Raw genomic sequence first — 16,336 nt, 5'->3', positions numbered from 1 at the left:
CATCCAGAATGAATAAAGATAACGTCTCTCTCACCAACACTTCATAAATTTAACCGCAGCTTTGCTTGCTGTTTATTTCTTTATGTCTTGTGCAACTAAAATATCTTAATTGCCTTCTCTGACAATATATTCATGTTGGAAGAATATTGAGAATAAAAGTGTATATTACATACTAGATACAATTGCATAATGAAAATGTTTATCCCAGGGCCAAAGCAAGTGCAAATCAATAACAAATAGAAGCTACAGCTTTGTAAAGGTTTTGTTTAACAGGTCCAATACACTGGTGAACAGTATTGTGGTCATAACTGTCAAAGAATATTTGAATAGAATAAAGCCAAATATTTCTCTCTCTCCTTTTTTGGCTTGTTTTTTTACTTCTTAATGTTTTCACTTTTAACCAGCTGCTTCAAAAACCCGACCTTGAATACCACTGATTTATACTATAGGTCCTTGGTATTTTTATATGACTGTTTTCTTAAACATGAAATTGGAGATTAGTTGTGTGCAATAATCAACACTTTGTCCCCGTTAGGGTCTTTGGTGTCTGGAAGGATAGATTCTTCATCTCACTAGTCTGTGACCCTAATTAGCATCTCATTTCAAGTGAATAAATGTTTCATTCTCATGAAATCATGAAAATCTTAAATCATGTTTTCAAATGGGTGTTGAGCTATTACTTAATCACTCTTAAGATGGTGAATCTGTGGCAACCAGATGTTAGACAAGTTACTCAATGTACTGCCAGGAAATGTTGTTTTAATTTTAATCATGACATGCGATCTCTACTCAACTCAACTGATGAAATAATTTCTCCTGAACCTGCACCATGTCAAAGGACCCAAATCTTCCAACAGTTTGGTCTAAACATCATCACAGATTTTTGTGGTTTTCAGACCAGCAAAAATAATCATTTTTCTAGTGCTGTCACTAACGACTTTTTTTTTAATCGAGTCTCCATCGATTATTTCATCGACCCGCCCCTAAAAAAAAAAGGGAAAAAAATTGAATTGTTTTTATTTTTATATTATTATTATTTTTAAGTCCACTAACGTTGAACATGAATTGAATTTAGTGGATATAAATACTCATTATTCTTTATCTTCTGCACACATATGCACATATTACACAAACACCAACAAAATTAGCCTATGCTAAACGATTAACAATTGTGATTAGCAGTAGCCCTAAATAAACTCAAATAACTTATTGTATTTTTCCTGAAAATCACTTCATAGGCCAACATTTAAAAAAAATCCAATTTGATCAAATTATTAAATGGTAAATGGAGTTAATTTAAATAGTACTTTATCTTCATCATATGTTTGACGTATTTGCTTGTCTCGTTCAAACATATTGAGTTGTCGAAGCCACTGATGCAGCATACTAAACCGCACAGAAAGGTTCTTCAAATAACTTACATAAGTCATGTAGCGATGCTAAATTTCTAAAAATCATTAAAAGTCATTCTGAGGAGATGTCAAATGCCAGTTTAAACCACAGTCAAACACCTGAAACTCCAGCTGAGGAAATATAAACAATATGAAGCTCTTCTGGAAGAAGGCACATTATATATTTTTTTGTGTCTCCATTGTTTCTATATGCAGACAAAGACAACTAACATTCCATTATGATACAATACAACCTCTAAGGTCAAATATAGAATGTTAAGATTTCAAAACAAACTTTTCCACAGGAACTAAAATACTCTACAGGCCACTGAGAAAAAAAGTTTGATAAGTTAACTACTGTTAATATTAAAATAAAAACACTAACATTTTCTTACCTATAATGGTGACGGCGATATTGAATGTGGCATGATTTTTAAATGTTTTAATATTTTGTAAAAACAAACAAACACTTGAATCATCCATCCATCCATTTTCTTAACCGCTTGTCCTCACAAGGGTCGCGGGGAGCGCTGGAGCCTCTCCCAGCTGGCTTCGGGCAGTAGGCAGGGTACACCCTAAACTGGTTGCCAGCCAATCGCAGACACTTGAATCAATATATATTAATAGAATATTTGATGGATTTTGAATTACGCGCTGAAAATCTTCCCAGCGGTGCAATTACCGCGACCAAACCGGCGGACATGACATGATCAAGCCACATTGTTTACTAGCTGGTTGTGTGTGTGCATGTCGTTTTTTTTGGTGCTGATTCATGTAAATGTTATGATTCGTTTAGATTATGCCGTCACGTTGCGTTGCAGACTTTTGGTTGAAAACAACGGGAGGATGCACATAAACGTCAGATTAGATTGGTCTGATTACGTCACGTACTATGTGCACAGGGTCAAAGAAGGGGGCGTCGCCATTAGGGAGGTGTCACGGCTTGCAAATTTTTATTTATTTTTTACGAGACTTAGTCATTGCATTTTTACCAAAGTAATAACTGTATCATAATTATTGTATCATCTTATTTGTACTTGTACTCTTTCTTAAAAATTATTTGAGGGTGACTTTTTCTCATGTCTCATACACACATTTGGCACTAAGCCTTTACCTTCATGCCTCCAAAAACCTGAAGTTTTCCTGGAAATTCAACAATATTAAAAATATTTGATATCTCAGCTCCTGAAGCAGATAGAAACATAATTCCAAAAACATTTCAGAGCTTACACCTGTGGCGTTCACACAAAACTAAGTTTGTTATTATAAACCTTCAATTAATATATTTTTTTAAATCAACAAACAAATGTCGCATCTGCGGGTATATAACTCCAAATATAATTACCTACAAAACTGGAGTGCAGTTGTTATAACCTCGGGGGATCGAGTGGTAATTATTTGTCGTCCATTTCGTTACAAAGCTGTCAAAATTTTCAACATCCTCATTGTCTACAAACCTATTTCTTAACAATATGTCACTGTTGACTCCTTACACTGATTCGAATTCCTTCCGCGCCGTCTTCAATCGCGTCATTTATTTCATAATTCCCGTGAATCTGCATCAACCATAAACGCTCGAATACAATTCCAGAACATGCTACGAGGCCCACGTCACCCTCTCGTGCATATTCTGATTCATTAAAAGGCTAAAAGACCAAGAATTGGTTAAAACAAAATGACATATCCGCTCTCCCGAGTTTAAAGGGAGAAGCGCGGTCACGCGCTCCTGACCTTAATGGGTTAAAAAGGAAGTTAACCCAAATATGTTCTTTTACAATCATGTTGTATGCAGCCCCCACTAGTCTAAACACAGCATTAAGGTTAACATTGTGCTTGTAGAATATGAGTTAAGGAGCAAAATCCACCTTTTTTTTTCCATTTTCAGGGGGTGGCCATTTTGCCATTTGCTGTCGACTAAAAATGACATCACTTTTGCTCAGAGCTAGGATAATGACCAACTAATGGTTGCAGCCGCGGTATTGTGAGCAAACCATGTGGTCATCACTGCCATTTGGGCCACGGAAGCTTGCAGTTAGCTTTATGTTATATTGACGAGTGACGAGCAAGTTGCTCATCGCGGGAAAGAAATTGGCCATTCACTCAAATGACAGGCTTCCTCAACACTGCCAGTTTAAAAGCGATTCAGTGGATTGGAAAGTGCTGACCGTCATTCAGCGGAGGACATAAATAACATTTACAAAGAGTGAGCTGTCAAAAGTCAACCCGACTGGTGAAGGAGGCAGCAGCAGCTAGCCAGCACCTAAATAAAGTAAATGTTTTACTATTGATCTCAAATCACCCACCGACTGTTGAAAAAATAAATGTTTGCAATAATTTACAAATGGATACAAAGTTTTAAATGCAGGTCAGTGCTTTTGATAGTGGAGTTCCGTCAGGGCTTTCAAGGCCTAAACATAATAAAAAGCCCTGACTTGAATATAAAACATTGTATACATTTGTAAAATATTATATAATATTACTATAGTATAATATTATATAATATACTTTCAACAGTCTTCATTCCATAGTGTGTGTCTTGGCTGTGTATTTTGTAGTCATTTGTGTTTGTGTTGTTGTTTTTTGGTCCAATCAGATTTTAACTTCCATGTGTTGCTATATCAGTGTCAAACGTTCTAATGCCAAATTGAAGGCCCTGTACACGATACAGCATGATAGACTCTTGTTTTTTTAAGAATCTGAACCAATCAGATTAAAAGAGGAATACACAGAATGTAAGCAAAGCATTTTTCCGTCCTTTGATTGGTTCAGAGCTATTCGAGAGATCCATCGCCCACCATTGGCTTTTGATTATGTTTAGGCCTGTAGCCACAACATCACGTGTTTATGTGGCGGACACCTGTTTTGCCGCTATCTTGCTATGTGTGGCGCTCATGCATGCACACACTAGAGACATTATAGACCAAATAACACATAACACTTAAGGAAAAATGTTTTTTGCTGTTGTTTGCATAGATTGATGGCTAGCTGCATGTTGTAGTTGTATAAATGGGCCAAGTTGTTATCACTAAGGAAATGGCCATTGAGCCAAATTGCCGATTCGCCACAGATGAAAGGAGGGCACTCACTACTCTTTATGGTGGGGAGCGGCAACTCATGCTGCTCCTTGGCTGCATCAGCTCGTCCCTGTTTTTGCCCCGCCCCAGAAATCCCGGAAACTGAGAGGATGGAAAGAGTTTTACACTATACTGTATCTCAACAATTCAGTACACCTACTTCCCAACATTTTTAATGTGTTTTGTGTACCTGGCAAAAAAACAAAACTGAAAGATGAATTGTAGTCAATTTCACAAATGTCTGACTTTTAAGGCATTTTGAGGTTCCAGTAATTATCTAGCGTGTGTGCTTGGGTACGGCATTAGCAGTATGTCTCTCACGAAATTGCTGACTTGGAAAAACTAAACTCAGGTAATCTGGCTCGATTCATTTAATACAATAAATGTCTCCTGGGCTGTTTAGGCTGGACCATATGTTTTCTAAAAGTTCTGATGGCATTTTCTTGACAAAGCAGATTTTCATGGGAGCTTTGCAAGGTCTATACAGTCCTTTGTGTCTCCCGTCTAGTCTCTATCTATAAGAGGGGGCCTGACATGGGTCCCTGCAGAGCTGAACAATCTTGGCACAATAGTGGAGGACATAGGAGCGGCCCATTGTAAAGAAATGCTAAAAAGTGTTTTGTCAAAAGAAAAGACTCCCCATGTAGATTAATAATATAATCCAGAGTTTGCCACACACACATTGAGAAAACTTGGGGACTACCTTACTTGTTTGTTGCCAGGCAACAACTGATGGAAAAATGTGCCGTGGCCCTCTAGTGATTGAAACTTCCTGGGTTGTGGTGTTTGATTCCCATTGTGCAGCCATTGTCTGTCCATGGCTTCATAATAATCAACAAGACAGCCATAGGAAAATATATATTATGTATGACAGGGTGGGCGGTATACCTTAAAAATTGTATCATGATATTTCAAGGGAATTTGCGGACGATATTGGTAATAATTACTGAATAAAATATTTGTGATTGCCTCTGAATAATATCATTTTCATTGCGAACAAATTTCAAAATTTTCCCCCCAATTGAAATACAAACAATGTGCAAATATAGCTCAACTTTATAAGTGACACATCTTGAAATTAAGGAAAAAAAATGGTGAGGTAGTGTTGCCCTGCGAGGTCTAATTGTAACATAATTGTTTAAGGCTTAATGGATATATACAAGGAAAACACAAACTTTCCGAAGTCAGTGGCCCCCATAGCTGTTTGTACTCTTGCAAATTGCATGAGTCAAGAAAGTCCATTATTTTCTTCTGTGTGATTGATCCTTGTGTCGTAGAGGCAAAAAAGTTCACCTATGATTTGGTAGCAGCCAGTTCGTGGCATGATGTTTTGCACATCAACAGGCAAATGTTGTTGGAAAATGTATTTTCCTCGCGATTGTTTATGCAGTGGGTATTTTGCTGTGACCGGCAACTCTCCTACTAGGGGTATTTTGCCATGAATGTCTCTGATTAGTCAATCAGAGGAGTGAGAAATTCTTGGTCTGCCGTTGAATACCTTGATTGCTTGTAGACATCTTCAAGCTGTTATGAATAACACAAATGTGCATATTTTAGACTGTGCGTACGCAACGTGCACACCGTCTCCTTGAGACAGACACACCTTGCGAGCACTTTTAGCTTAGCGGTTAGCATGGCAAAGTCACACCGACTAGATGGCAAGTTGACGGTCATAGCAAAATAAGCGTCTGAGACACATGCATTGACCTGACTGTGTGAGTGCCAGTGTAAGAGTAACTGTGGTCTGTTCTAAAAATAGTCACCAGTGATGTGACACTGACTTGTCAATGTCAAATGTCAACTTTTTTTTAAAAAAAACTTATGGTACACGTTTCTTAATTTAACAGATATTCTATATTTTGTTTAAAAATGTGTAATAAATTGTGATGAATAAATTAAAGACCTGTTTTTATTTAGTCAAATACTACAAAAAAGACAAAAATAGCAGCGTAAATTGACCCAAATAAAAATCTGCGATATAGTGAATCTGCGATAAGTGAACTGCGAAGTAGTGAAGGACCACTGTATCAAGTTTTACCCAAAAAGCTCTTTAGCCCGCTGCTCTTTAGATTCTGTGAAGCGCAACAACAAAAGTAATAACATCTGCAGCAAATAGGAAGAAGCGTGGTGTTATTGATATTTTCGAAGATACTGGGTGATCTGTGTGTGTGTGTGTGTGTTCGTGTGTGTGCGTGTGTGTGTGTGTGTGTGCATGTGTGTGTGTGCTTGTGCGTGTGCGTGCGCGTGCGTGCGTGCGTGCGTGCGTGCGTGTGTGTGTGTGTGTGTGTGTGTGTGTGTGTGTGTGCGTGTGTGTGCGTGTGTGTGTGTGTGTGTGTGTGTGTGTGTGTGTGTGTGTGTACTTTTACGTAGGAGGCCATGTTTTCATTTATTTGTGCAACAGAACAACATTTCTAGCAATTTCTCTTCTTTTCATGCATGAAACTTGATGGCCAAATTCATGCATATGCAGTCGATGGTTATTAGGTTGTAAAATGTGGTGCTGATCTAAATATGATCGTCTGACTGTTGGCTGTCAAGTTTGTTCGCTAATTTGACTGTTGACTGCTTTGAGAAAGTGTCAAAATGGTTGTGTTTATATATATATCCATCCATCCATCCATCCATCCATTTTCTTGGCCGCTTTTTCCTCACAAGGGTCGCGGGGGTGCTGGAGCCTATTTATATATATATATATATATATATATATATATATATATATATATATATATATATATATACATATATATATATATACATTAGTCACACACACACAAATGCATACACTGCCCTTGTCTTTTAACCTTCTCTCTCCACAACTCTGACCTGCTCGTGTATGTACAGCTGACATCTCTTGCTCAGAGTAATTATCTGTTCTTCCCATTTCTTTTTTTCTATCTATCTATCTATCTATCTATCTATCTATCTATCTATCTATCTATCTATCTATCTATCTATCTATCTATCTATCTATCTATCTATCTATCTATCTATCTATCTATCCATCTTGTCATATCCTTTCCTATATTAATCATATCATCTGTGCAAGCAATGACATTTTTTTTTTTTACTTCCAGACCCTTATTTATGTGTGTCTACATGTGTGTCTATTTCCATGCACCCTCTGCTGACCTGTTTATTGGCCTCAGTGTTTGCTTCATGCTCAGGGAATGTGCGTGATTGCCAGAAGGATATTTACAGTTTTATACCACGCAACATCAGAAAAAAAATAAAAACTTTTTGTGAGGCCGAGCCCTGTGAGGTGCATGTTATCAATGGTGATCCACGCTGAGCCCAGGCTAACTCATAAGCTGGCAACAGCACAGTGGATCAAGACAGGCCGTGTCATCTGTGAATGGTATGAATCATAGGCTGGGGAATGAATAGTTTGGAGGGCATGTGCGGGAGCTTCATTGTGCGCTGGTACACATTTTCTCCCAATGGAACGAAGGATTAAGAGCATAATTTTCTTGAGAAAGTTGAGATACAAGGATTTGTGAAATGTCATATGAATATAATAAATCAGACATTTACTCTAAGCCGGGCAATGTTTAGTGTAATTAGTTTCAGATGGACTTTGGATTGTAACCTCTTAAATCCATATATGCACCAGACTTGCCCTTTAAGAAGCTTAATGTTTAAACGAGACATTTTGTCCAGACGTCCTCTAAAATTGCTTTCCTGTTGTTCTGCTCTCCAAGCAATTATTGCTGTCACTTAGGGAAACATATCATACATATGTTAATATTTAATTTATTTTCACTCACTCTTTAGTTTAGATCATCAGAAACAGAGATTTTTAATTAAATGTAGACCACAACATTAGGTACACTTGCACAATCAAATTAAATTGAACAGTGTTGCATGCAGAAAAATGTATCACTATTCCAATCATCAGAAAGGTGCTGACTTAAACATGTTAATTATGACCAAAATATTACCTCTCTATGATGCAGTGCAATTCTAAACATATTTTAATACCCAACAATACCAACTAATGCTGCCCCATAGGACCACACAATATTAATAATATCTAGGGCTGTCACTATCGTTTACTTGGATAATCGCTTTGCCTCCACTTCGGGGCAGGGATTTTTTGTGTCAACTAATTTTTGTGGTTGACTTAGCCTTTTTTTGCCTGTGCCCTAAAACATATAATAATAATAACATATTATTAAATATAATATGAGCAATAATGTAGTTTCAGGAGTGTGTACCAAACCCTTCACACTAATCAGCAGCCATGAATAGCTCTCAGTCTCAAAAAAGGTTGCAATCCCCATACCAAACATTGCTATCTTATATGAAAGCATGTATTTGCTATTGTTTAGGTATGGCAATACAGACGCTCCCCTACTTACGAACATTCGAGTTACGAACAACGGTACATACGAACATGTCTGCGCGCATGCGCGCATGTCAAAAAATGTTCGGAAAGAGATGCTGTAAGTTAGATTTTGTATTGCGCACCTTTTTCCGAGTACTGTAGTGCTTCTTTCCGCCGCTAATACCGACGCTTGGCGCTGTGAGAGCTCACCCAGCATTGGAGGCTCAGCAACGTGTCGAGGAGGAGGAAGAAGAAGAAACGCCTGTCGCTCATAGATAAAGCCATCGCACTCTTCGAGCAGCAAGACCCAAATATTGAACGTTGCACAAAGGTTGCAAATCAATTGAATGATGCCATACAGTGCTACCGCATCATTTATGATGAAAAAAGAAGAAAACTGTGCAATCGTCGTTAGATCGCTTCTTTCGGCCAGTTTCTAGTAAATCCTCCAAGAAAGATACTCATCAACCCTCATCTTCTTCTCCTCGACCCTCAACTTCTTCCTACATTGAAGTTACGGAGGAGGAAGTAACTTTTGAAGCCCATTCCAGTGACGACGAAGAACCTCTCATGATATAAAATCCTCCTCCTCCTCCTCCTCCTCCATCAAATCCTTAAGCATCGAGTACATCTTCCAAAAGTAAGTTAAACTTCATTTTATTTATCTTATTACGTACATGTGCATACTGTGTGTGTCTCTCGCTCTCTCTCTCTAACATACGTAGTACAGTACTGTACGTATTCTCTTTAAACATAAATTATAATACAAAATATAGCACTGAAGCAATTTACGAACAAATTCACCTTACGAACGATCGCTCGGAACGTAACTCGTTCGTAAGTTGGGGAGCGTCTGTATACTTAACGGCATGGTTGGTGACAAATTTATTTAAATAGGCTGAGTTTAAAAAAATAAAATAAAATAAATAAAAAAATAATTGAATGTTCTACAAATATATATATTATCAAATTCTACAAATATATATATTATCACAAAAGTATTGATTTAAGAATATGTTCTTTATTGTGATTTTTTTTTTAGTGGTGTATATGTTCCAATAAAAGGTCTGTTCAAATTACATTATTAACTGTCTTTTGAATGAGATTTTGACTGAATGTAAGAGGATAAAAAAAATCACAACCTCATTAGAATTAAATAAATTCAAACCAAAACTATTAACTTCTCTTAAATACTGTCACAAATGAACCAATTTTGAACATAATTTAAGTATCAACTTTTACTATGACTAATGTAGCTTTCAATTCCCCCAGTGGCAAAAAAAGAAAAGAAAAAGATAATGTTTAATAAATACATCATCTTCAGTTGTCATTTCAGAGTTCCTTTGGTTTGAAGTAATGACACCACGACAATGTTTGAGTTATGTTCCCTCTGTCTTTGCATCTTACATATAACATATGTCTTTAAAAACAAAAATACTAAATGAGGTGTTTTCGAGGGGAGTATCCATCCTCGTGCAGGAGGTTTTTAAGCACCTGCACGACTTCATTTTCAGGTGTCGACTGATTCTCTCACCGGACTGGACATGGACTGACCAAGTGACCTTAACCTTCCGCACACAAGTCACACACTCTCTGGGGACAGGCTTGCTCAGCCCAGGACACAAAGAAAAGCATTATTCCTTAACATCACTGCTCGGTAACCTTGATTGGAGGTGAGGGGTGGGCGGATTGGGGTTCGGGCTCGTGACTTTCAGCAGATCTAGCTGCACCATATCATTCAATGTCAGTTTTGTCTTTTAATAACACAATTTAATGCACGCAAGCCTTCGTGTTGTATTAAATTTCTGTTTCTAAATGAGTCTAGCAGAGCAACTCCAGTGTTCTATGTCCAAACATACTGTGTGACTATAAATTTAAAATAAATCAAACTTTTGGCACAGCTTCGTATATTACTTTCTAACACTCATCACCCATTATCGAGGATCAAATCTGGATTTGGAGAAGCAGGCTGAGAGGAGGTGAAAAGGTTTGAAACAATGAATCAGTCTCAGCTATGCTTGACTTTACTGTTTCTGGCTTTGAGCAGGGCAAACATGGAAGTAGTGCCATGAAGAGAAAGACCACTGTGTTTGCATTGATTTCCTCGGCCCACAGATGATGGAAAACCAGAAGCCACAGAGAAGAGAAGTACGCGACTCGTGTATACTTTTCTGCATACACATCCACCCACTAAGACAAATGAGGATCCAGGGCCTCTCTTGACTGCTCTGCTCAGATTTCATTAAACAAGGAGGAATGTCAACGTCTCTACATTTAAGCATATCTAAATGTGATTGTTGACTGAAGGTCTGGTGGCCGTAATGACTGATGATGTATTTATAGGTGCTCGCTGTCATTATTCAAGGGGAAAGAATGCCGAATGGTTTTTTTTCTTCTTCTCTTGCTTCTACAGTTCAACAACATAAACAGAGTTGTAACTCTGCAGGGAAAGGTCAAGTGTGAGTGCAAGTTGTCCACAATGTAGTGATACTCCCTGGCTCCTGTGTGCTTTCATGGCGCTGACTCCCTCTAGAGGAGATGTGCTCTATTGTCACTCTTGTTTCGCTGCACAACACATTTGTTAAGTTACTATTGTGTAAAGCCACCCTCTTTTAACAAAAAAATAATAATAAAAAAAAATTACTCTTGTATCTAAGGTTGTTAAAATGGGTTGATTTTCTGGCTTACTTTATGTTTTCTTTCATTAAATTGCATTTACTTAGTGCCAAATAATATAAGTTATGGGCCTGGAGACAAATAATAATAACGATGATAATAATAATTATTATTGTTATTATATATATATAGTGTTTTGGGTTTGCTTGCTTTCTGTCAGTGAGTTATGCAGCATGACTTTCACAGCTTGATAAAATGCATACACATTTAAAGAAAATACAGTTGCCAAAATGTCCAATAATAACAGCCATACTGTCAAGTTAGCGCCCCACAAACAAATATCTTTTTTTAAAGAAAATTGTATTCAACCCTTATTAACCCTGTTATCAACCACAAGATAATAATCAAGATTTCTATATAGGTAAATGTTTAGTCAAACATTTAAGTACGTTTCAGTAAGAGTCTTGAGGAATTGTTGTGTATTAGGGCTAAGGCAGAAACTCTCCAATCTCAAATATCTTTTCTTACTTTGACTTTCTAATGATGCCAACACTTTAAAGCACAAGACACGGATGCACGGTGGGAGGCAGGAGGCAGGGAGAGGCTGCAAACGCTCTCTCCTGTCTGTACCTCTTTCTGACATAGGGCAAGCTGAGAGAGAGAGAGAGAGAGAGAGAGAGAGAGAGAGAGAGAGAGAGAGAGAGAGAGAGAGAGAGAGAGAGAGAGAGAGAGACGACAGGAGGGGAGTGAATGTGTGCTGCTCGCAAAGCAAAAAAAAAGCGCTGAAAGTGCGGAGATGTACTTTTTAGAAGTGTCTGCCACCGAGAGGACGTGCGAGTTCGAGCTCACAACTTACTTTTAGCATTGTGTGCTTATGAGTGCTTGGTCTTCTTGTTGGTGAGTGTGCGTTTTGCAACGTTTGATGCTGAATGAAGGAGAGCCCACCAGCACCAAGACGCGGCTGCGCGGCTCCACCAGGACGCAGCAGAGGAGCGAGAGGAGGCCACTTGGAGTTCTCCAAATGGATATCTTAAACGTTTCCTGAGTCATTTGTCAATAGTTTCCTGATTTTGACCAGATGATATTCGTGCTTTTTGTTTTGGGAGAATGCTCTTGGATGGCTGACTTTTTGTCTTTTTGTCTTTCTTTGCACTTATGAAGCTCCTGTGCAGGATGTTACAGTCCAAGCGGCCCAGGCATCATTGGGCCACTGTGCACTTTAATCACCACATATCACCACATTGTTGGGGGCCCCGTTCAGTCTAATAGGAGTCATCCACCCTCGAAAAGGGATTCTTTGACCCACCTCGTGTTTTTGGTGAACATTGACATTGGCTTTTACCGGTCTCATCTTTGGGCTACTATGCAATTAAAACTGATCTCCTTTGTTTTGATCATCTTGCACTGCATGGATTACACTGGATGCCAGCAGCACAGCACCTCCAGGCACTGGCAACATAAACGTGAGTACACACGCACCAACATGTAACAATAAACCTAAAACACTAACTTTATAAATATAATATTAACAAACAGTTTCATTGCTATCCCTGCACAAAACTGATATAATCACATTTAGACAATATGGACAAATGAAATGCATTATTATTATTATTATTATTATTATTATTATTATTATTATTATTATTATTATTATTATTATTATTATATACAAATAACACAAGTCAAAAAAATTATTTTGATGCTGATTTCTGATATTTAATTAGCCTTTTTTGACGTTTTCAAGACCCTCGTGGTCTAGCTACACTTGGCACACTGTGACACTTAAAGTTCAGGCTACACTAATTTACATCTTTATGGATGCATTTGCAGGTATTCATAACAATTGTTTGTACCATTTGCAACAAAATGAGTGAACGTTTTCAGATTTAAGTTAAGTCATATAATAAAGAGCCCACCGTTTCTGATTGGCTGTCCAACTGCACTTGCTTCAGTGGATGACTTAATTGATAGTGTGTTAATTGTTTGCTGTGCTGCTGAGAATGGTGCTGAGTGTGCTGGTTCCAGTCGCTCCCTAGTGGTCACAAGGGGCCAGACCATGCTCCAGTCCAGTGGACTGAAACATGCCCTGACTAGTACCTATTGTTTTAATGAAATTACAGTTGGCTCAAAAATGTTGTTGAGAAATTAGGAGATGCTTCTGTGCTCATTTTACGTCTCATGTGTAACACATTAGTTTAAAATACAAGTTCCTTTTCATGTCTGTTCAAAACACAAAGTAACTTTGCCTGTGCTCGCTGATGACATACTGTATTCTAAAAGAAAATGTCATTATGAAAAGAATGCCAAGAGTTTGCTCTGTCAAAGCTCGAGAACAACTCTTACTGCCACTTAATGTCCCATCTCCCAGGAGTCCAACAATGTGTCTCATCTCTTTAGCTCCCTTCTATTAGGCTGTAAAACAACAATTAAGTGTATTTTTTCAATTCTTCCTACACCCACTTTATCATTGAGGGCCTCCAGATGTGTTATGTGGCTGTTCAAGACAAGCTGATAACTGGATATTTCCATGTATTCCCTGCCAGCGTGGCAGAAAACTGTGTCTGATCCCCAGTACAATAATAGACATTTGGAGTTATGTTTGTATCTATGCCACCTGTGGTCAATTGCCTTCCCAAATATGTCTCATTCTCTTTAAATATCATCATCTAGCTCTGACCGGCATTGTCTGTAATAAGAACGGACTTTTTGCGACCACCAAAGAGGAAATTTGGGAGGAAAATGCCTCCAGGGTTGAGTGTGTACTATTAAATTGAGTTTTGAGGGGGTCTTGGGGTTATATTTGCTTTTGGCAGCTTTGTTCATTGTAAATTAGCTCAGCTCAGCTATTGCGAGCTGAGCCTGACTTTCCAACACTTATGAATCTGAAACCTTGAAATTAGGTCAGACATCACCCCTGGAAAACAATTCAAACAAAACGAAAAATAATCCAGAAAAAAAACAGTACGCGGTGCTCTTAAAAATATATGTAGCTCTTCCATGCACAAATTAGGATAACCTACATCAAGATTTTTAAGGATTTTTGTTTCAAAGAGGGAGTCAACCTTAAACATTTCTTGGCAATAATATGTTATATGTGACATATGTGAATATGACATATGTGCTAGTCTAAACATGACATTCTGATTAATATTACATTTGAGGAATATGAGTAATGAAGCAAAATCCATCCATTTTTATCCATCTCTGGGGACGACCATTTTGTCACTTGCTGTCGACTAAAGGCAATGACCAATCACAGCTCACCTTTTTTTCTCAAGATGAACTGTGATTGGTTGTTATCTGAGACCTGAGCAACTGTGATGTCATTTTCACTCAACAGCAAATGGCAAAATGTTATATTGATAAAAACTGTTGGATTTGGCTGCTTAACTCATATTCCACTAACGCAATATTAACCAGAATACTGTATTTAGACTAGTGGGGCTGCATAGAACATACAGTATTATTGTCAAGAATTTTGTTGTTGTGTTGACTTCCCCTTTAAGGTTCATTCATATAGCAGAAAGCAACTTTTGAATAACTGCCCACTGTTGTGACCACTGTCCCTTAAAGGGTTAAAATTAGGGATGTTCAATATCACTTTTTTTGAGACCGCTACGATACTCAAATCTTCAGTACTCACCGATACCAAGTACAGACACCATTAGTACTTATAATACATAAAATTTCCCAAAAAACAATGACAGGTATTTTTTTTAAAGACTTATATATCCCAATTATATCAAATTTCATTAAAATTGCTTAATATTAATGGCAATTCTATTTTTTCAATTTGCTAATAAAAGTCATTTTGCATAGAGCACACAATACAATTAATTTAAAAAAGTATATAATTAAAACAAAACACATTATCGAGTGGCCCCGGGGGAGGGGGCCGGGGGAGTCCCAATCAAAATATGTGGTTTTACAACTTCTTTTTAAGGAATATAGTGAAGTGCAAATAATTCAATTCAATACAAAAGTGTTTCAAGTAATGCAGTAATATCTACCATGTTAAGAATTCCTCAAGCTGTTTAGTGTGTGATGTTTAATTATATCTTGTTTTGAAATCCATGCTTTTAATTTGGAAGGCTGCTCTGTATTTCCGTTTCCTGTTTCACGTTCTCCGTTCGTCAGTCATCTCATAGCAGTGCAGTAGTCAATGACGATATACTATATAATATATAAAGATCTGTCTGCACTTCAGAGCTAACTAACCCATTAAGGCCCAAAATGCCTGCCAAAACATGCCTCTAAAATGTGAAAACCTGAAGTTTTCCTGGATATTCAACAATATTGGCAATGCCTACCATGTAATTGATATCTCAGCTCCTGAAGCAAATAGAAACATAATTCCAAAAACATTTCAGAACTTACACCTGTTGTGTTCACACAAATTTAAGTTTATTATTATAAACTTTCAATATTTTATTTTTGAATCAACAAACAACTGTGACGCATCTGCGGGTATATTTACCTTCAACCTTGGGGGATCGAGTGGTAATTATTCGTCGTCCAATCCATTAAAAATTTTCAACATCCTCATTGTCTACAAACATATTTATTAACTGTATCTCACTGACTCGTTACACTGATTTTAATTCCTCTCGTGCCGTCGTTAATCACATCATTTATTTTATAACTCCCGCGAATCTGTGTAAGCCATGAATGCTCAAATAAAATTCCAGGACATGCTACGAGGCCCACGTCACCCTCTTGTGTATATTCTCATGCAATTCATCAGCTAAGAGACCAAGAATTGGTCAAAACAAAATAAAATGACGTATCCGCTCTCCCGGCTCTAACAGTAGAAGTGTAGTCATGCACTTCCGTCATGCGCTCCCGGCCTTAATGGGTTAAATTGTTGAGTACAACTGAAGACTTATAAGCTCTCTTACCGGAGCCCCTTGTGGTAGACAATAAATGCA

General features: G+C 37.7%; 1 protein-coding gene across 2 annotated transcripts in view; it reads left to right on the top strand.

Annotated features, from left to right (window-relative positions):
* Positions 1-12,193: 12,193 nt before the first annotated feature.
* rspo3 (R-spondin 3) overlaps positions 12,194-16,336 on the top strand; it is a 28,525-nt gene continuing 24,382 nt past the window's right edge. For both annotated transcript variants that reach the window (XM_077576096.1, XM_077576095.1), the window contains exon 1: positions 12,194-12,868. In XM_077576096.1, the coding sequence (XP_077432222.1) occupies positions 12,769-12,868 (100 nt within the window). In that variant the 5' untranslated portion in view covers positions 12,194-12,768. The remainder of the gene's footprint in view (positions 12,869-16,336) is intronic.

Source organism: Vanacampus margaritifer, chromosome 9 (assembly GCF_051991255.1).
Source record: "Vanacampus margaritifer isolate UIUO_Vmar chromosome 9, RoL_Vmar_1.0, whole genome shotgun sequence".
In the NCBI taxonomy this organism is placed as follows: Eukaryota; Metazoa; Chordata; class Actinopteri; order Syngnathiformes; family Syngnathidae; genus Vanacampus; species Vanacampus margaritifer.
The sequence above is the reverse complement of the archived record's forward strand: the minus strand, read 5'-3'. Positions and strand labels throughout refer to the sequence as shown.